Raw genomic sequence first — 22,831 nt, forward strand, 5'->3', positions numbered from 1 at the left:
TCAATGTCACATCTTTCACTTATATCTCACAGGAGCTGCAATACAAAGGCTTTGATGTGGTTTGGTAAAGTGTGCAGTCACCACCTGAAACCAACATCAGCCCATCTTAGGCTACAGTACGTCATTGGTGTTATCACAGACCTTTTTTCTCGACTTAACTTCCTACTGACCATTCTAAAGGAACACACTGAGGATATCACAATCCAATTAATATTTCTGTGCTTTAACATTTGTTTAGAGTTGCTGTATGCCCCTACCCTGGTCTTGATGAAGTCGACACCATTGACAAAGGGCCATAGCCCATGGGAGTGATCGACTAGAGTAAAACCTATTTAGAACAGGTGCATCTTATTTACTGGGAAATAAAATAATTAGTGGTGACAGACTTCTAAAAAAGGTACCCTCAGAGAGCTGCCGGTCCGTAGCTGCTCTTAAGTAACTGAATATAGGGCAATGGGCACAAGCTTGAAAACAAATTAAATTATATACTCCCAACCAGGCTATTGTGACACAGGTTTCTGTTTGTATGTATGCGCATCTCTTCTTGTGGTATCAATATCAAATGATCAAAGTAGTGTCTACAGTAGGTCAAAATGTAACTTGTAACAGTGTTCTGTACAAAGTTAATTCCAACGAGTGGTGTGAATGGGAACTAACAACCGGGTCAGAAGCCTGATATTTTTTTAATTTTTAAAATTTAACTAGGCAAGTCAGTTAAGAACAAATTCTTATTTACAATGACGTCCTACCCCGGCCAAACCCGGACGCTGCCCTATGGGACTCCCAATCACGGCCGGATGTGATGCAGCCTGGACATAATCTAATCTAACAGTCATTTTGGCTGTAGAGCAGGGATCCTCAACTAGATTCAGCTGAGGAAGGATTATTTCTTGAGATGGTCGGGGGGCCGGAACATAATTAAAATAATTTGTAGACCGCAAATTCACCGCAAGGAGCTCAAACATATAATACTTGACTAAAACAATTTCAAACCTTGCTTACATTTGTATATGATCATGTGTCTCTCTAGGATGCGTGGGAATACCTGAACAGATTTCCCAAATTAAGATCACTTGGAGCTGATTCTGGTGTTTTCACAGTTTCTTTTTTAGCTCAGAAAACCATTTGGCCCACGTACCGTCAGATGGGGAACCCTGCTGTAGATTGAATCTGGGGCGGCAGGTAGCCTAGTGGTTAGAGTGTTGGGCCAGTAACCGAAAGGCTGCTAGATCGAATCACCGAGCTGACAAGGTACAAATCTGTCGTTCTGCCCCTGAACAAGGCAGTTAACCCACTGTTCCTAGGCAGTCATTGTAAATAAGAGACTTTGTTCTTAACTGACTTGCCTAGCTAAACAAATCAAAATTGCATTCTATTCACCACAGTACTGCTCCAAGTTCCATTTAGGCCTATACAGTGCATTTGGAAAGTATTCAGACCCCTTGACTTACGTTACAGCCTTATTCTAAAATGGATTACATTATTTGTTTTCCTCAATGACAAAGCAAATAGGTTTTTAGAAAACTTTGCAAATGCATTAAAAATAAAAAACAGAAATACATTTACATAATTATTCAGACCCTTTGCTATGATACTTCAAATTGAGCTCAGGTGCATCCTGTTTCCATTAATAATCTTTGAGATGTTTCTACAACTTGACTGGAGTCCACCTGTGATAAATTAAATTGATTTGACATCATTTGGAAAGGCACACACGTCTATTAAAAAGAGCCCACAGTTTACAGTGCAAAAACGAAGCCTTGATGTCGAAGGAATTGTCCGTAGAGCTCCGAGACAGGATTGTGCCGAGGTACAGATCTGAGGAAACGAACCAAAACGTTTCTGCAGCATTGAAGGTCTCCAAGAACACAGTGGCCTCCCATCATTAAATGGAAGAAGTTTGGGACCACCAAGACACTTGGAACTGGCCACCCAGCCAAACAGCAATCGGGACAGAATGGCATTGGTCAGAGTGGTGACCAAGAACCCGATGGTAACTCTGGCAGAGCTTCAGAGTCCCTTTGTGGAAATAGGAGAACCTTCCAGAAGGTCAAATCTCTGCAGCAATCAGATCTTTATGGTTGAGTGGCCAGACGGAAGCCACTCCTCGATAAAAAAAAATATTAAAATTTTTTAAAAGTACATGACAGCCCGCTTGGAGTTTGCCAAAAGGCACCCAAAGGACTATCAGACCATGAGAACAAGATTCTCTGGTCTGAAGAAACCAGGATTGAACTCTTGACCTGAATGCCAAGCATCACGTCTGAAAGAAACAGTGAAGCATGGTTGTGGCAGGATCATGTTGTGAGGAGAATTTTCAGAGGCCGGGACTGGGAGACTAGTCGGAAAGATGAACGGAGCAAAGTACAGAGATCCTTGATCAAAACCTGCTCCAGAGTGCTCAGGACCTCAGACTGGGGTGAAGGGTCACCTTCCAACAAGACAACAACCCTAAGCACACAGCCAAGACAACGCAGGAGTGGCTTCGGGACAGGTCTCTGAATGTCCTTGAGTGGCCCAGCCAGAGCCCGGACCTGAACCCAATCAAACATCTCTGCAGAGACCTGAAAATAGCTGTGCAGCTATGCTCCCCATCCGATCTGCAGAGAATGCGAGAAACTCCCCAAATACAGGTGTGCCAAGCTTGTAGCGTCATACCCAAGAAGACAAGGCTTTAAAATCGCTGCCAACGGTGCTTCAACAAAGTACTGAGTAAAGGGTCTGAATACTTGTGAATGTGATTTCAGTTATTTAAATAATTTTTGCAATACCCCATAATGCTGTGTCATTATGGGGTATTGTATGTAGATTGTAGATGAGGGGAAAAAAACTTTTTAGAATAAGCTGTAACGTAACAAATTGCACTGTTTTTAGATGTCAATATTTGACCAGGTAGGTAAGTGGGTAGGAGGCTATTCAGGCCCATTTAATAAAAAGGAAGATCTTTGTGTAGGAAGCTTGAACATCAGCACTAGGTGGCTGCATCGCGTGTCAGACGGTGTGAAAATGGCTGCCTCAGAGCTCAAACTGAATTCCCAGAGCACAGTAGGGGTAGCAGGGTGCCATGGACCTGAGAGGATGGATCTGACAGCACTAACTGAGTCAGCCTAGTCCACATCTCCCCCATGAAAAGATAAGGTTAAACTGTTACGGTTCAGTCAGGTAGGCTAAATAACAGCTCTGGTACATTTATCTTCCATTCAAACAGGCTTGCAAATGACTACTTATTTGCATCGGACTCACAGAACATTTTCCTAACTAAAATGGGGCCATATTGTATCTATGTAAAATACAGGTGTTTGAGCTAAGGGCCTATAGCCTGACTGAAGGTTATTCTCCTTACAAGGACATTCTCTCAGAGGCCAGGCTGCATCCCGGGAGGCCAGGCAGGGGATTAAAACTAAACGCCAACACTTCCTAGCATGCACTGTCTGGGTGTAAGCGGATTTGCGTGTGGGAGAGTGGTTGACATCATTTTTTTTTTTAAACACTCCTCTCTGGGCAGGGTTTTAAGTGGTTGGATAAAGAAGGGCCGCCGCCATGTTGTGTGAGGGCCACATGAATAAGTCTCCATCTGGGAGTAACAACTGTTGGGCAAATGAAATAAATCTGCAGGAGACCTTTAACCAGTTACTAAATCCAGAAAACAACTTATTTTCCTATGTTTTCAAAAGAGCATATGGTAAAGCTCTCCCCATCAGCAGGCTAAGTAGACCACCAATTATTCAGTAGCTAACAGCTAAAAACATGACCAAATGTGGAAATCTGATTTTCTATGACATAAGCAGCAGACACGTGAAATTAAATCTAGATATTTTGGCTACTTCATATGAAAACAAACACCAAACTTGAGCTGTCCACACCTGTCGTCCTTAACTTCACTCACTGTATGAAATACTAAATACATGCTCTTCAACCGATCGCTGCCCGCACCTGCCCGCCCGCCTAGCATCACTACTCTGGACGGTTCGGACTTGGAATATGTGGACAACTACCTAGGTGTCTGGTAGTTAAGCATCTCCAATCCAAAATTAAATCTAGAATCAGCTTCCTTTTTTGCAACAAAGCCTCCTTCACTCATGCCACCAAACATACCCTCTTAAAACTGACTATCCTACCGATCCTTGACTTCAGCGATGTCATTTACAAAATAGCCTCCAACACTCTACTCAGCGAATTGGATGCAGTCTATCACAGTGCCATCCGTTTTGTCACCAAAGCCCCATATACTACCCACCACTGCGACCTGTATGTTCTCGTTGGCTGGCCCTCGCTTCATATTTGTCACCAAACCCCCTGGCTCCATGTCATCTACAAGTCTTTGATAGGTAAAGCCCCGCCTTAACTCAGCTCACTGGTCACCATAGCAGCACCCACCCGTAGCACGCACTCCAGCAGGTATATTTCACTGGTCACCCCCAAAGACAATTCCTCCTTTGGCTGCCAATCCTTCCAGGTCTCAGCTGCCAATGACTGGAATGAACTGTAAAAATCTCTGAAGCCTTATCTCCCTCTAACTTTAAGCATCAGCTATCAGAGCATCTTACAGATCACTGCACATAGACCAATTTATATATATTTTTTGCTCCTTTGCACCCCAGTATCTCTACTTGAACATTCATCTTCTGCACATCTATAACTCGTGTTTATTTGCGAAATTGTAATTATTTCGCCACTACAGCTTATTTATTGCCTCCCTAATCTTACTTAATTTGCACACTGTATATAGACTTTTCTATTGTGTTATTGACTGCACGTTTGTTTATTCCATGTGTAACTGTGTGGTTTCTGTCACACTGCTTTGCTTTATCTGGGCCAGGTCGCAGTTGTAAATGAGAACTTGTTCTCAACTAGCCTATCAGGTTAAATAATAGGTGATAAAATGAACAGGTATAACTTCACACACCACGTTGATACAAAGACAGTTGCTGTTGTACAACAGAATTTTGAGGTGTTGTGATCGGTTGTCAGGTGTGTTACAAAACTCTCCACCCTCTCCACCCTCGCTACGAAAGGGGAACAATGTGTGTAATAGTTTGTCTGAGGGGAAGTCAGGCGGCCCCACACAGGAACAGCTCTTCCCAAACTACAGTACCTTCAGATAGTATTCACACTCCTTAACTTTTCACAATTTTTTTGTCAACAATCTACACAAAATACTATATTAAATGGAAAATCAAACACTAATATTTTGTTTGGCTAAGTATTCAACCCCCTGTGTCAATACATGTTAGAATCACCTTCGGCAGCAATTACAGCTTTGTGTCTTTCTGGGTATGTATAAGAGCTTTACACACCGGGATTGTATAATATTTGCACATTATCCTTTCTAAAATTATTCAAGCTCTGTCAAGTTGTTTAGCAGACAGCCATTTTCAAGTCTTGCCATAGATTTTCAAGCCAACTTAAGTCAAAACTAACTAGGCCACTCAAGAACATTCAATGTTGTCTTGGTAAGTAACTCCACTGTATAAATTTGGCTTTGCGTTTTAGGTTATTGTCCTGCTGAAAAGGTGGATGTCGCCCAGTGTGTTGGAAAGCATACAACCAGATTAGGACTGTGCTTAACTCTATTCATTTTAAATTGTAATACAACTCCCTAGTCCTTGCCGATGACAAACATACCCATAACATGATGCAGCCACCACCATGGAAAATACAAAATATTTTTCAAATTAGTGGATTTGAGTGGTACTCCGTGATGTGTTGGATTTGCCCCAAACAATGCTTTGTATTCAGGACAAAAGTTAGATTTGCCAAATGTTTTGCAATATTACTTTAGTGGTGCCTTATTACAAACAGGATACATGTTTTGGAATATTTGTCATTCTGTACAGGCGTCCCTTTCACACCGTCATTCAAGTTAGTATTGTGGAGTAACTACAATGTTGTTGATCCACCCCTCAGTTTATCACAGCCATTAAACTGTTTTAACGTCACCATTGGCCTCATGGTGAAATCCCTGAGCAGTTTCCTTCCTCGCCAGCAACGGAGTTAGAAAGGACGCCTGTATCTTTGTAGTGACTGGGTGTATTGATAACCCATACAAAGTGTAATTCAAATCAAATCAAATTTTATTTGTCACATACACATGGTTAGCAGATGTTAATGCGAGTGTAGCGAAATGCTTGTGCTTCTAGTTCCGACAATGCAGTAATAACGAGCAAGTAATCTAACTAACAATTCCAAAAAAAACTACTGTCATACACAGTGTAAGGGGATAAAGAATATGTACATAAGGATATATGAATGAGTGATGGTACAGAGCAGCATAGGCAAGATACAGTAGATGATATCGAGTACAGTATATACATATGAGATAAGTATGTAAACCAAGTGGCATAGTTAAAGTGGCTAGTGATACATGTATTACATAAGGATGCAGTCGATGATATAGAGTACAGTATCAACGTATGCATATGAGATGAACAATGTAGGGTAAGTAACATTATATAAGGTAGCATTGTTTAAAGTGGCTAGTGATATATTTACATCATTTCCCATCAATTCCCATGATTAAAGTGGCTGGAGTAGAGTCAGTGTCATTGACAGTGTGTTGGCAGTAGCCACTCAATGTTAGTGGTGGCTGTTTAACAGTCTGATGGCCTTGAGATAGAAGCTGTTTTTCAGTCTCTCGGTCCCAGCTTTGATGCACCTGTACTGACCTCGCCTTCTGGATGGCAGCGGGGTGAACAGGCAGTGGCTCGGGTGGTTGATGTCCTTGATGATCTTTATGGCCTTCCTGTAGCATCGGGTGGTGTAGGTGTCCTGGAGGGCAGGTAGTTTGCCCCCGGTGATGCGTTGTGCAGACCTCACTACCCTCTGAGAGCCTTACGGTTGAGGGCGGTGCAGTTGCCATACCAGGCGGTGATACAGCCCGCCAGGATGCTCTCGATTGTGCATCTGTAGAAGTTTGTGAGTGCTTTTGGTGACAAGCCGAATTTCTTCAGCCTCCTGAGGTTGAAGAGGCGCTGCTGCGCCTTCCTCACGATGCTGTCTGTGTGAGTGGACCAATTCAGTTTGTCTGTGATGTGCATGCCGAGGAACTTAAAACTTGCTACCCTCTCCACTACTGTTCCATCGATGTGGATGGGGGGGTGTTCCCTCTGCTGTTTCCTGAAGTCCACAATCATCTCCTTAGTTTTGTTGACGTTGAGTGTGAGGTTATTTTCCTGACACCACACTCCGAGGGCCCTCACCTCCTCCCTGTAGGCCGTCTCGTCGTTGTTGGTAATCAAGCCTACCACTGTTGTGTCGTCCGCAAACTTGATGATTGAGTTGGAGGCGTGCATGGCCACGCAGTCGTGGGTGAACAGGGAGTACAGGAGAGGGCTCAGAACGCACCCTTGTGGGGCCCCAGTGTTGAGGATCATGGGGAGGAGATGTTGTTGCCTACCCTCACCACCTGGGGGCGGCCCGTCAGGAAGTCCAGTACCCAGTTGCACAGGGCGGGGTCGAGACCCAGGGTCTCGAGCTTGATGACGAGCTTGGAGGGTACTATGGTGTTGAATGCCGAGCTGTAGTCGATGAACAGCATTCTCACATAGGTATTCCTCTTGTCCAGATGGGTTAGGGCAGTGTGCAGTGTGGTTGAGATTGCATCGTCTGTGGACCTATTTGGGCGGTAAGCAAATTGGAGTGGGTCAAGGGTGTCAGGTAGGGTGGAGGTGATATGGTCCTTGACTAGTCTCTCAAAGCACTTCATGATGACGGATGTGAGTGCTACGGGCGGTAGTCGTTTAGCTCAGTTACCTTAGCTTTCTTGGGAACAGGAACAATGGTGGCCCTCTTGAAGCATGTGGGAACAGCAGACTGGTATAGGGATTGATTGAATATGTCCGTAAACACACCGGCCAGCTGGTCTGCGCATGCTCTGAGGGCGCGGCTGGGGATGCCGTCTGGGCCTGCAGCCTTGCGAGGGTTAACACGTTTAAATGTCTTACTCACTTCGGCTGCAGTGAAGGAGACACCGCATGTTTCCGTTGCAGGCCGTGTCAGTGGCACTGTATTGTCCTCAAAGCGGGCAAAAAAGTTATTTAGTCTGCCTGGGAGCAAGACATCCTGGTCCGTGACTGGGCTGGGTTTCTTCCTGTAGTCCGTGATTGACTGTAGACCCTGCCACATACCTCTTGTGTCTGAGCCATTGAATTGAGATTCTACTTTGTCTCTGTACTGGCGCTTAGCTTGTTAATAACTTCACCATGCTCAAAGGGATATTCAAAGTCTGCTGCTTTTATTTTTACCAATAGGTGCCCTTTGATAGGCATTGGAAAACTTCCCTGGTCTGTTGTTGAATCGGTGTTTAAAATTCACTGCTCCTCTGAGGGACATCACAGATGTATGTGTGGGGTACAGAGTAGTCATTCAAAAATCACGTTAAACACCATTGCACACCAGGTTAGTCCATGCAACTTATTAAAATTTAGTCGTGAAGTTATTTAGGTTTGCCAAAACAAAAGGGTTGAATACTTAAATGACTCGGGTGGCACACAATTGGCCCAGCGTCATCCGGGTTAAGCGGTCATTGTAAATAAGAATTTATTCTTAACAGACTTGCCTAATTAAATAAATGTTAAATATTATTATTACACACCGGCCATTTCAGCTTTTCATTTTTTTATTAACGTAAATTCCACTTTGACATTAAGGGATAGTGTGTGTAGTGACAAAATCTGAATTTAATAAAATGTCAAATTCAGGCTGTAACACAAAATGTGGAAAAAGTCAAGGGGTGGGAATACTTTCTGAAGGCAGTGTATGTACCACTCAACAATGCGGTGTTAAAACACCTGTACCACACAATGAGGGAAGTGATACCGCCACACACCCACAGTTAAACTTACCTCAGGGATGACACTACGCTCCACTGCACCTATGAACAGTTACCACAACCTTAACAGTCAAGGTACAGTAAGGTTGTGAGTGATTAGTGATTATAGGCTATACATTTACATTAGTCATTTAGCAGACGCTCTAATCCAGAGTGATTTACAGGAGCAATTAGGGTTAAGTGTCTTGATCAAGGCCACAGATTTTTCACCTAGTCAGCTAGCGGATTCGAACCAGAGACCTTTCGATTACTGGCCCAACGCTCTTAACTGCTAGACTACCTGCTGCGATACTAGGCTCCGGTGTAAAAAAATAAAAATCACCAGTGAAGGGAAACATTTCATCCCACACTAGCATCACATGTACAGCCACATCTAAAATACAGTATGAGATCCTTTTAGTAAAGACTTGGAAGCCTGCATCGCTTGAAATGAGAGCTGGTAGTTTGTCCCAGCAGGGTCTCAGTCACATGTGACTTGCTACCTGTAACCCAAACATGCCAGAGCTCTTTGCCAACACAAATATTAGAACTGGGAACTCAAGTCATGTTACAGACTGGCTGACTTAATTTCACTCATTTTTCTTTGCTCCAAAAGATAATGTGAAAGGATAATTGTTTTTTGGTGTCTGTTCCAATGTTAAAGGCCCAGCGCAGTCAAACACATGACTGTCCTGTGTTATATCCCCCCCGAGTGTACAAAACATGAGGAACACCTTCCTAATATTGAGTTGCACCCCTCTCTGCCCTCAGAACAGCCTCACTTAGTCAGGGCATGGACTCTACAAGGTGTTGAAAGCATCCACAGGGATGCTGTCCCATGTTGACTCCAATGCTTCCCACAGTTGTGTCAAGTTTGCTGGTTGTCCTTTGGGTGGTGGACCATTCTTGATACACAGACAACTTTTGATTGCAAAAAATCCAGCAGCATTGCTGACACTCAAACCGGTGTACCTGGCACCTACTACCATACTGCTCGGAGGCATCTCCATGTTCCAAAAGCACACCGTTGCCTCATTTGTATCACAAGCCAATGATAAAACTGGGGGGGCAAAAATGCAAGTAAAGTCAAATGAAAAATGTCATCGACAGGCCTGATGGAAAACATTTCAGTGAACACTACAAATGTCAACAACAAAAAAACGCTAGACAAGGTGGGACCTTTGTCAGTAAAATTGTGAGAAACGGTGGAAACGCTTGTATGCGCAAATATTGATTTTACCATCATATCAAAGTCAATTTAGAATCACACGTTGACATGTGGTCCTCCCACCACGACTCGTCCGTCGGGAAAGCATGCAGTTTTGGGCTACGGATGAAATTCACATAGCGGTGAAAGTGCAAGGTGAGCTTGATGCTCCTTTCCAATAAATATTGAGGGTCTCATTCTGGTGACATGATCAACGATGCTTGGCTGCAGTTTATTTTTACATGTCAATCTCTTTTTGGTCAATAATAATCTCATCATGTAGGCTATATGCGCGCTCGAGCCAACAGAGCGCGGACAAAGTACCAGAGTGGGAACACTCGCTATATAACTAAAACATTGTGAAAAAACCATCAGTACAGTTCAAAATGCGATGGAAACACATTTACCTTGTACTTTTTATTTGGTATAATTTAACTTCAAAGTTATTTTTATGTGTACTACCTCGTCACACACAGCCTTTAAACTGCAACAAGTCAATTTGACGGAAACATCTCCACATTTTTATGAGGATTTTCATGAAAATCTGTCAAGAATTGGATGGAAACCAAGCTACATAAGAAAATCAGAAATGATCAAATAGAGTTTAAAAAAAAGAACAGCTGCATTGGACCTTTAATGCTTAGCCTACATGTATGCATTGGTGTGTACAGATTTGCCATTATGTTTATGGACACCGGTCTGTGTGTTCTGATTAATGTACATTTCATTTTTATTTAATGAGGCAAGTCAGTTAAGAACAAATTCTTATTTACAGTGACGCCTAGGAACAGTGTGTTAACGACCTTGTTCTGGGGCAGAACGGCAGATTTTTACCTTGTCAGCTCGGGGATTCGATCTAGCAACCTTTTGGTTACCGGCCCAATGCTCCAACCACTAGGCAACCTGCCGCCCCAAGACTGCTTACGTAACATAACATTAACAGAGGAGTTCTTGGTAGTCAGACATTGAGAGACTCATGACGACATCAGGCTCCATGCTTAGCCAGCCAGCCCAGAGGCATCTAACCTTCCAGTATACTCAGATACAAATTTTGTTTCTCAGAAACTATAATCCCACAGTAGTGAGTTGGTTTCAGCCCAAGGGACCCATACTAACAATACCTCTCATTTTAAATTTTTAAATTTTACCTTTATTTAACCAGGCAAGTCAGTTAAGAACAAATTCTTATTTTCAATGACGGCCTAGGAACAGTGGGTTAACTGCCTGTTCAGGGGCAGAACAGATTTGTACCTTGTCAGCTCGGGGGTTTGAACTCGCAACCTTCCGGTTAGTCCAACTAGTCCAACGCTCTAACCACTAGGCTACCCTGCCGCCCATTTAGTGTCGTGTGCTGCTATGAAGTGCCATCAAAAGGGGATTGACTTCCAGGAGGGGCCACTGGACACAGTAACATAATGGCCATTCAATATAGTCGCACAAGAGCGTTGTCAGTGACATAAAAACATCCCCCAGTCAGAATTCCCATTATTACTGACCCTAATCCCATCACTCCTCCCTCATCCAATTAATCCACTAACACTAAAGAGCAACAAAGCTATTCTAACCTACCATGTCAAACGAGTAAGACATCATGTACCCTTTTAGGAAGTAGCTTTCATTAAAAAAAATACAAGGATCCAGTTGCCCCCAAGAGAGGCATGGCCTCCTTTCTTGTGTTAGATTGACTGCAGCTGGGTGTAGGCCTATAACCAGGTTTATCCAGGAAGGTTAATGTGAAGCAGCTGGCCTGATGGGAACAGCCACATGGATGAATGACTACTCGTCTTCTACAAATTAACACCTCACAAAAAAAAAAAAGACCAGTTTGCCCTCATTTATGAGAAGGGTTTTAACAAGAGAGCCTGGTAACAGCCAGATAGCGGGACTGTTTGGCCTTGGAGCATCAGACAGAAGACATTGAGACCAGGCGTCCAGCACAAAAGGTTGTTGCTCTCGCTGTATAAGTATGTGTGACACAGGTTGCATCAGACAGCAGCAGTAGACACTGACCTGGGTTCGGCTATTAGCATAGATGCCCTGACCATCCTACAGTGGGGATCTGACCTGGGTTCAGCTGTTAGCAGTTGAGAGGTGGCACTGCTCTGGGAGGATAGAACTATAAGTAGGCCAGTCTGGCTTCTGGTAATTTTTCCTCAGCAGAGCCCGACACTGCAAAACAAAGAGATGCACTCAGCATTTCACCCCAGCAGCAGAGACATCTTACGTAACATAGCAGAGGGCTGTGCAGCCTGACATAGATCAGAACACCCCCCCCCCAAAAAATATGATTTGTCCCTGTGTGTTTGTAAGGCAACCAAAATACAGTATATGTGAAAGTATTTGGGCATTTGCCTGACTAATCAGTCCAGTTTGTGGCCTTTTGGCAAGTAACTTGACTATTGTGCGCTGCAACGGAGGCTGCGCAATTTGAGAGCGCAACGTAAGCACACCTGTCACAAGCAGTTTGAGGGACACCAAAATGAAACTATTACTGCATTCATTTTCTGAACATTTTAGCCTTCCTCTCCCAGATGACCTTAGACAAGGTGTCAGAGACAACATTTGTCCGGTCACTTCCGAGCGACAGGAGTTGCATCACCCATGACAAGGTCTGTAATAGGACATGGCTGAAGGTCCCTGTCAGAACACACATGAGCAGCAGTTTTCACTGTCGTGTTGAAGGACAGCAGTCAGTGCTGTCTGAAGGACAGGGCTAGAAATAGAGAGACATGGTGTGTAGGGATGTTCAAGGGCAAAGGTCAGATAATGACCTCTGCACCAGCCAAGTTTAATACAGACACACCCCTCGCCTCTTAGATTAGCCACAGTGTTTTAGGCTCTCACACAGTTCCAGTATGTCACAGACCCAAACCCTTCATGGTGAACAGGTTCAAATGCAGTCATACCCATGCTAGTCCATTTTGTATCAGAAGCTGTCCTTATTCAAAATGTCTCTAGTGTATTGCATTCCCCTTGCTTAGTCATCCCCTCCCATGGCCGGGTCGGATTTATGAGCTGCTGGTCTTGTTCAATGAAGTGAACATGACATTGGGGTCATAATCCTTTTTGTTTCCTAATGTAATTAAACAAAAAGGCATGGTCATCGTCAGAGCCACCAAACATAGGAGGGACCACGGTCACGAGGAAGGCACGACGTACCTGTCATCTAAATCAATCTGCCACCCATCAGTTGATTACAGTGATAACTACAACCAATCAAAATCGCTCAAGTGATAACCCAGGAGGTAGTTCGGGAATTTCTTATTTGTAAAAGTTGCAAGATAGATGGAGGGAAAATTCAGTGCATTCTGTTCTGTTCTAAATGCTCCGTCATAGAGGACCTTAGGGATTATTGTGTTCTAGGCACTGTGTTCAAACTGTCAACTCAGATATCCACACACTTCACGGTCAAACGAGCTAAAACCAGATCGGAGACGCAAGCCCTTCCCTACGGTCTAGAGTTCTTCAATTCCCCCCCAACCGTCTCTTACTAACTACGATCAATGTTCCCCCACAGTCCTCTACAAACACACGCCACCAAAAAGCACAAGATGAATGACCTACCTGACTGTGACCCAGCAACTATACAGTAAGTGGTTCCCTGAGCAGGTTTAGAAGCCCAGAAAGAGTCCCAACAACAACAACAAAGAGAGAGCCAGAGACAAAGGAGGGAGGAGTGGAGAGAAAGGGGGACCCAGTTGTAGCGAAGTGGAGCCACACACACACCGCTGTGACAGAATGACAGTAACGGAGCTTTAACTTCACACCACAGGAGGAGTTTCCACTGGCGTGTCATACCCACCCCCACGCCCTCTACTCCACTCTCTCCCTCCCCCTGCGGTCCCAGCCCTAGCCTATGGACCATCCCTGACATAAGTGGGAATGTGGCAAAGTTAGTATGGCCAAGGGACTGAGCACATACAGTAAAATCCCAGTCATAATGTGATAGAGCAGAAGTGAGTCAGGGAGGATGCATCAGAGATGGTCATAGTGGGTTATCCCTTCACTGACCGCCTGTCCTTCCAGTTCTCTGCTGCCAATGACTGGAACAAACTTCAAAAATCTCTGAAGCTGGAGACTCTTAGCTCCCTCACTAGCTTTAAGCACCAGCTTTCAGAGCAGCTCACAGATCACTGCACCTGTACATAGCTCATCTGTAAATAGCCCAGCCAATCTACCTCATCCCCGTACTGAATTTACTTATCTTGCTCCTTTGCACCCCAGTATCTCAACTTGCACATTCATCTTCTGCACATCCTACCATTTCAGTGTTTAATTGCTATATTGTAATTACTTTGCCACGATGGCCTATTTTCTGCCTTACCTCTTATTCTACCTCATTTGCACATGCTGTATATAGATTCTGTGTGTTTGTTTATTCCATGTGTAACTCTGTTGTGTGTCAAACTGCTTTGCTTTATCTTGGCCAGGTCACAGTTGCAAATGAGAACTTGGTTCTCAACTAGCCTAGCTAGTTAAATAAAGTTGAAATAAATTTTAAAAATAAACTGCCCCACAGCAATTCTTATTCTCGCCACAAGACAAGAACAGCCTTGTGTTTCTTTTCCCTAGGGCTTGTTACTGTAATGAATAGGCTACACTGTATCTGTATTGATAGCAGAACCACTTCTTCTACATGTCCAGTGGTGGTAGGTGCCGTTTAAGATTAGGAAGGACGATTTGTCTTTGAGCATGGCATTATTTTCATTAGAGCACATTGGATGACTCATTTATATTCCATTCACCTAGTTCAATGTAACATGGATAGGTTTAGGCTTCAACATGATACTCACATTTGCCCTATACCCATCATGAGGTTGCTACAAACTACCATACAAATGAACATTTATAACATAGGTGCACAGATTGAGACAAATTGGAATAATCAAGGTGACAGAGTGTGACAAATTCAATACTGACTTGCACACTCTTGCCTGCATATAGCTGATCTAGAGTGTAATCATTAGTCCAAACCAGTTGCAAAATGTTCCATTCTGTAACTGAAACAAGAGTTTATTTTGGACAAATTCACTTAGGTCCCTCCCAGTTCAGTTCCGCGTGCTTCCGTTTAAGAAATGTTTTGCAACAATCAGCGGAATGAATACACCCCTGATTACAATTCACTTTCATTGCAGCGTCATCACTTTGCTCATTGTATAATTCCTTCTATGCACTCTCCTCCTCACCTTTTCCCTTTGCCTGTGGACTTCAGTGCACATCACAACAGCGGTCTGTGACCAGGTGCAAAAACTTCTCCAAGCCAAACTGTCATACCATAAACACAAAACAGCCTACGTTGTCACCATATTAACTTAAGTCAACAAACTAGAACTAACGCATTAGTAAACCCACAATCACACAGTAAGCACTTTAATAGTTACACCAGCAGGCCCCGGTGGCAATAAATTAATAAAACACAAAAGCTTACCTTGATTTGGAAGAGTTGCCGTGTTGGATAGCCTTAGCCTGCTAGCTAACATAAATAACATGACACTTCAGAGTCAAGTTGTTGAGTAGGCTAAATTAGCTGCATTAGCTAAGTGAGTGAAAGGTAAACTAAAGAAGTCTCTCCCTCTCATTCTTTCTCTATAGCCAGTCTCTCAACAATGACTAAATGCCCTTACAGCCAACCATGTACAGTGGATCTCTGGCACCCTCCTCTGGCTATAGTGTGTTGTGAAAAGAAACAGCAGCCAACAGGTCAAGGCTGAAACATTAATCTGCTTGAACTTTGCATAAGATATTAATAAGTGGTTCATTCTTGGCTTGTCCTCCGTCCCATCCCTCCCCTTGTCCAGTGTCCACTCACCCATCCTCCCTGCCGGATGATGTAGTCTGCCTCAGCCTCCTCCAGGAAATTGACCCCCAGAGGAAGGAGGGTGGCCAGGATCTGTCCTTCTCCCTGTAGGGCCTGCAGCAGCACTAAAGGCACCAGCACCTGGGGACAGTGAGGGCAGAGTATTAGGCCCAGTTCAAGACACTACCAAAAAGGAACCAGGATGGGTAAAAGCAAAATGGTGGTTCCACCAGGACTTTCAACAAGGCTAAGGGGAGCTTCCACCACACATCAGATTCAGGGATGGCACGGTAATTGTATAATCATGTAACCGCTAATTATGAATGAAGACATTAGTGAAAAAAAAAATAACAGTAAATAGATTATTTTTTATGTTATTACTCAACTTCATATTCAAGCCAACAAACTTTACCCAAAAGCAGCGAAGTAGTTTGGCTTACATCTAACAGCAGATAAGGAGAGACCAGACAAAAGTAGCTAGTTTTAGAATTTTGTGATGTGGACTAAACAGCTGACTGAAGGCAGGACATACATTTGAGTCCGTTTGTGGTAACATGGACTCGTACGTGATGAAACTTTGTTGCTTGTTTCAGCAAGGTGTTGTAGCAAACCAGTCTTCGGTTGCCTGTGTCTTTTTTGCTATTCAAACGATAAAAACGGTGACCGCAGTCAATTGGCTGACAAATACCAGTCATTCCAAAATTCCATGATCATCGCAGCCCTAATCACATTTCTTAGGGCCGTGGTGTTTGCAGATCCTAAGAGCTAGGGAAAAAGCTTCTAGGTTGTTTCTGAACTAGGCCTAATAGGTTGTCAGGCAGTAACAGCAGGTGCAAAGTAGAGAGATCCCTCACCTTGGTCCAGCCGCTCTGCGTGTGGCAGGAGACGTCTTGTGCTGCTTTTCTGAAACGCTCGTAGTCCAAAGGGCTGCCAAATGAACACACAGTGATCATTCGCCAATGACCTTGTAAGTAACTTGAGAAATGCATGCGTCACAGAAAGCTGGTTTATAAATATGGTTAAGCTATATTAGAGACACATGCATTCCTAGCCAATGTGATATACGAGTAATGTTCTTACATTTCTGTAACTTGAGAAAATTAAACGGAAGCCTATATGCTAGTTTGTCATTTATTAAACCTATATGGAGAGTTTCTTAGAAGAAGGCCTCAGAGTGGCACAAGGCACTGCATCTCAGCGCAAGAGGAGTCACTAGAGTCCCTGGTTTGAATCCAGGCTCTCACTTCCGGCCGTGATTGGGAGTCTACCCCAGCCAAACCCGGAAAACGCCAGGCTAATTGTTCGCCGCACATCATTGTAAATAAGAATTTGTTCTTAACTGACTTGCCTAGTTAAAAGGTGAGAATGTATTTTTTTTATAAATAAATCCATATCATTAAAACCGCAGTAAAAAAAAAAAGAAAAAAGACTGAAGTCGTCATATAATACAACCTCATACAAAATGTCCATGTGCTGTTCTGAACTTGCTAGACAGGAACACTTTCCCTAAGACAGTATGAAAGGCACCATCAACTCCACCCTGACTGTAGGCCTACTGTACAGGTGAGCCAGAGACGCATGTATATTTATGCTGATGAGGCTACCCAGGCACTGCTGTGCTGTGTATTCAAGGACTCTTGAAGGCACTGAAACGCATGCCTTTTCCCAACCAAAATGGTCAACTACCAAACTAATAGGTTTCAACAACGAAAAGGGAAAACCACAATACAAAGAGTTTACTAAACCTGTACTCTTTTAAAAAGGGTGAACAGTGAACACTACAGCGGGCTACTCATGCTGCATGCACACACACACACACACGAGAATGTTTGGCTAGATGTACACCAGGGGAGAACTGCCCCCTCTCATTGAAGCCACGAAGTTCAAGGCCGACTGCAGTACTGCAGGCATTGTTTTCAGAACACAGGATCCTCATTATAGTGAACAGGAGGATGACAATCTTCATGGATAAAAAAATAAATAAACCTGGTACCAATAATTGCTTCTCTTACACCAGATGTAAGTTATGATAGGTTACACAGAATAAGTTAATGATAATTTAATAGTACAACAGCTAGCTCCAAGTCTTTATACAATTGAAGTCGGAAGTTTACACCTTATCCAAATACATTTAAACTCAGTTTCACAATTCCTGACATTTAATCCTAGTAAAAATCCCCTTTCTTAGGTCAGTTAGGATCACCACTTTATTTGAAGAATGTGAAATGTCAGAATAATAGGAGAGAGAATGATTTATTTCACCTATCCCTTCATCACATTCCCAGTGGGTCAGAAGTTTACATACACTCAATTAGTATTTGGTAGCATTGCCTTTAAATAGTTTAACTTGGGTCAAACGTTTTGGGTAGCCTTCCACAAGCTTCCCACAATAAGTTGGGTGAATTTTGGCCCATTCCTCCTGACAGCTGGTGTAACTGAGTCAGGTTTATAGGCATCCTTGCTCGCACACGCTTTTTCATCTCTGCTCACAAATTTTCTATAGGATTGAGGTCGGGGCTTTGTCATGGCCACTCCAATACCTTGACCTTGTTGTTCTTAAGCCATTTTGCCACAACTTTGAAAGTATGCTTGGGGTCATTGTCCATTTGGAAGACCCATTTGTGACCAAGCTTTAACTTCCTGACTGATGTCTTGAGATGTTGCTTCAATATATACACAATTTTCCATCCTCATGATGCCATCTATTTTGTAAGTGCATCAAGTCCCTCCTGCAGCAAAGCACCCCCACAACATGATGTTGCCACCCCCGTGCTTCACGGTTGGGATGGTGTTCTTCGGCTTGCAAGCATCCCCCTTTTTCCTCCAAACATAACGATGGTCATTATGGCCAAAGTTCTATTTTTGTTTCAGACCAGAGAACATTTCTCCAAAAAATACAATCTTTGTCCCCATGTGCAGTTGCAAACCGTAGTCTGGCTTTTTTAATGGCTGTTTTGGAGCAGTGGCTTCTTCCTTGCTGAGCGGCCTTTCAGGTTATGTCGATATAGGCCCCGTTTTATTGTGGATATCGATACTTTTGTACCCGTTTCCTCCAGCATCTTCACAAGGTCCTTTGCTGTCGTACTGGAATTGATTTGCACTTTCCGCACCAAAGTACGTTCATTTCTAGGAGACAAAATGCATCTCCTTCCTGAGTGGTATGACGGCTGCGTGGTCCCATGGTGTTTATACTTGCGTACTATTGTTTGTACAGATGAGCGTAATACCTTCAGACGTTTGGAAATTGCTCCCAAGGATGAACCAGACTTGGAAGTCTAAAAAAAAATTCTGGAGGCCCTGGCTGATATCTTTTGATTTTCCCATGATGTCAAGCAAAAAGTCACTGAGTTTGAAGGTCGGCCTTGAAAAACACCACTGACTCAAATTATGTCAATAAGCCTATCAGAAGCTTCTAAAGCCATGACATTTTCTGGAATCTTCCAAGCTGTTTAAAGGCACAGTCAACTTAGTGTTTGTAAACTTCTGACCCACTGAAATTGTGATAGTGAATAAGTGAAATTATCTGTCTGTAAACAATTGTTGGAAAAATTACCTGTGTCATGCACAAAGTAGATGTCCTAACCGACTTGCCAAATCTATAGTTTGTTAACAAGACATTTGTGGAGTGGTTGAAAAACGAGGTTTAATGACGCCAACCTAAGTGTATGTCAACTTCCAACTGTATGTATGTATATATATATAACAAACAAAAAAAAGTCCCTTTTTCAGGACCCTGTCTATCAAAGAATTCGTCAAAATCCAAATAACTTCCAAAAAAAAGGTCACAGTTATGAAAACGTAAGACACTAAAGAGGCCTTTCTACTGACTCTGAAAACACCAAAAGAAAGATGCCCAGGGTCCCTGCTCATCTGCATGAACGTGCCTTAGGCATGCTGCAAAAGGCATGCAGATGTGGCCAGGGAAATAAATAGCAATAAATAGCAATAAATAAATAGCAATGTCCATACTGTGAGATGTTTAAGAAAGCGCTACAGGATGGACAGCTGATCGTCCTTGCAGTGGCAGACCATGTGTACACCTGCACATCCGAACATCACACCTGCGGATGGCAACAACTGCCCGAGTTACACCTGGAACACACAATCCCTCCATCAGTGCTCAGACTGTCCGCAATAGGCTGAGAGAGGCTGGACTGAGGGCTTGTAGGCCTGTTGTAAGGCAGGTCCTCACCAGACATCACTGGCAACAATGTTGCCTATGGGCACAAACCCACCGTCGCTGGACCAGACAGGACTGGCAAAAAGTGCTCTCCACTGACGAGTCACGGTTGTGTCTCAGCCGGGGGTGATGGTCGGATTTGCGTTTATCGTCAAAGGAATTAGCGTTACAGCGAGGCCTGTACTCTGGAGCGGGATCGATTTGGAGGTGGAGGGTCCGTCATGGTCTGGAGCGGTGTGTCATTGCAGGCAATCTCAACGCTGTGCATTACAGGGTAGAGTAGGCTCATCCTGACATGACCCTCCAGCTTGACAATGCTCCCGTCAACGCAGGAGGTCTTCTGGTAGGCCGTCATTGTAAATAAGTTTATTAACTGACTTGCCTAGTTAAATAAAAGGTAAAATAAATTAAAGTACCCTGATACTCAATGAAAGGGGTAACACTGAGCTAGCCAGCAAAGTCACTTCCTGGAGTAGCTCAAACTGCACGTGTTGTCTACATAAATTGCCTATATGAGACGCCATCTTAACCAACCTCCTTGGCTTCAAATGCTCTATCAAGTCTTCACATTGAAATGAATGGCGTCATGTGATCGATGGCTTTGTCCATTCATAGATCGTCGTTGGTGTATACTGCAGAACAGACACTCACGCACTGAGGAGTGTGTGTACAGTGGAGGTCAGGTGTGTGTCCAGGTCTCTGGCCACCCGGTCGCCCAGGCAAGCAAGGCAGTCCTCGATGGAGCTCTCTGGGTTGGCAGGGCTGAACACCGGAGACATGTGGCAGTCGAAGCCTGTACTGGAGAAGTCTGCAAACATACACACACCCATTAATGTCTTTAACAGTCCCAGTTGTACAAGAGCAGTGTGATGAGAGTCAAAAGACCCAACTATTAGCATGCTCAGACAGTGTTGTGAGGGCATACAATATCTGTGGGTGTGTGTGCACATCCTCTTACAGGCTGAGATCTCATCTTCCAGTTGCCTTAGCTCTTCCTCTATCTGTCCTTTCATCACTCTGTTCCGCTCTCTCTCCATAGCATACTGGTCATCTCCTGGAAGGGAACACATAACAGGCACATATTTAGAATCAATGACATTATCTATGTTTCCACTTTTCCAGTGATTATTTGTTGTTGTCGACATTTAGAAAGTTGTCATAGAAAACAGACAATACAATTGCCTGCTACAGTATGTTTCCATTGAACTGTCTTGTGTTGAGAAAAACAGCTGGACGTCAGAACTAAAAAATATAAAACACTTAAGCCAAAATCTAGTGTCGAATAAAATGAAATGTTTGGAGGTTTCCATTATCCAAATTGCGTATTAGTAAATTGGTGACAGCCTGGACGCCTTCCCTCCTATTTGATAACCTGCAAAATCGGCAGTGTTTCCTACTTACAAAGCATGTAGAGGTCTGTAATTTTATCATAGGTACACTTCAACTGTGAGAGACAGAATCTAAAACAAAAATCCAGAAAATGACATTGTATTATTTTTAAGTAATTCATTTGCATTTTATTGCATGACGCAAGCATTTGATCACCTACGAACCAGTAAGAATTCCAGCTCTCACAGACCTGTTAGGATGGCTTCTTAAAGAAAAAAAAAGTGTTCCACTCATGACCTGTATTAACTCCATACGGTGAAACTTATACTCCAGTAAATTTAAATAGAGACCCACAAAAGTGTGAACACCCCTTCAAATTAGTGGATTCAGCCATACACATTGCTACAGGTGCAGTCTTTTTTAATTTTTTAAAATATTTTTTATAAATCAAACACAGCCATGTCAGTCCTTTGTTGAAGCACCTTTCGCAGCGATTATAGCATTGAGTCTTCTTGGCTATGACGCTACAAGCTTGGCACACCCGTATTTGGGAAGTTTCTCCCATGCTCTACAGATCCTCTCAAGCTCAGTCAGGTTGGATGGGGAGTGTTACTGCACAGCTATTGTCAGGTCTCTCCAGAGATGTTCGATCGGGTTCAATTCGGGCTCTGGCTGGGCCACTCAAGGAACTTCAGAGACTTGTCCCAAAGCCACTCCTGCGGTGTATTGGCTGTGTGCTTAGGGTCATTGTCCTGTTGGTGGGTGAACCGTCGCCCCAGTCTGAGGTCCTGAGCAGGTTCCCTCCAGATATGACGCTTGGAAGTCAGGCCAAAGACTTCAATCTTGGTTTCATCAGACCAGAGAATCTTTCTCATGGTCTGAGAGTCCTTTAGGTGCCTTTGGAAAACTCCAAGCGGGCTGTCATGTGCCTTTTACTGAAGAGTGGTTTCCATCTGGCCACTCTACCATAAAGGCCTGATCGGTGGAATGCTGCAGATGGCGGTCCTTTTGAAAGGTTCACCCATCTTCACAGAGGAATTCTGGAGTTCTGTCAGAGAGACCATCAGGTTCTTGGTCACCTCACACGATTGCTCAGTTTTGCCGGGCGGCCAGCTCTAGGAAGAGTCGTGGTGGTTCCAAACATCTATTTAAGAATGATGGAGGCCAGTGTGTTCTTGGGGACCTTCAAAGCTGCAGAAATGTTATGGTACCCTCCCCAGATCTGCCTTGATACAATCCTGCCTCAGAGCTCTACAGACAATTCCGTCGACCTCACGGCTTGGTTTTTGCTCCGACACGCACTGTCAACTGTGAGACCCTACATACAGGTGTGTGCCTTCCCAAATCATGTCCAATCAATTGAATTTACCACAGGTGGACTCCAATCAAGTTAGGTGATAAACGGAAAAAGGATGTACCCGAGCTCAATTTCGAGTCTCGTAGCAAAGGGTCTGAATACTTCTGTAAATAAGGACTAAAAAGGTTAGTTATTACATTTGCAAAAATGTC

General features: G+C 43.6%; 1 protein-coding gene across 1 annotated transcript in view; it reads right to left on the reverse strand.

The window, feature by feature from the left end:
• LOC112252576 (bcl-2-like protein 13) overlaps positions 1 to 22,831 on the reverse strand; it is a 41,298-nt gene that overhangs the window by 2,110 nt on the left and 16,357 nt on the right. Inside the window, exons 3-6 of the mRNA XM_024423905.2 lie at positions 20,952 to 21,047; positions 20,645 to 20,801; positions 16,668 to 16,740; positions 15,826 to 15,954 (exon numbers count right to left, since the gene is read on the reverse strand). Of these exons, the coding sequence (XP_024279673.1) occupies positions 15,826 to 15,954; positions 16,668 to 16,740; positions 20,645 to 20,801; positions 20,952 to 21,047 (455 nt within the window). The remainder of the gene's footprint in view (positions 1 to 15,825; positions 15,955 to 16,667; positions 16,741 to 20,644; positions 20,802 to 20,951; positions 21,048 to 22,831) is intronic.

Source organism: Oncorhynchus tshawytscha, linkage group LG06, assembly GCF_018296145.1.
Source record: "Oncorhynchus tshawytscha isolate Ot180627B linkage group LG06, Otsh_v2.0, whole genome shotgun sequence".
NCBI lineage: Eukaryota > Metazoa > Chordata > Actinopteri > Salmoniformes > Salmonidae > Oncorhynchus > Oncorhynchus tshawytscha.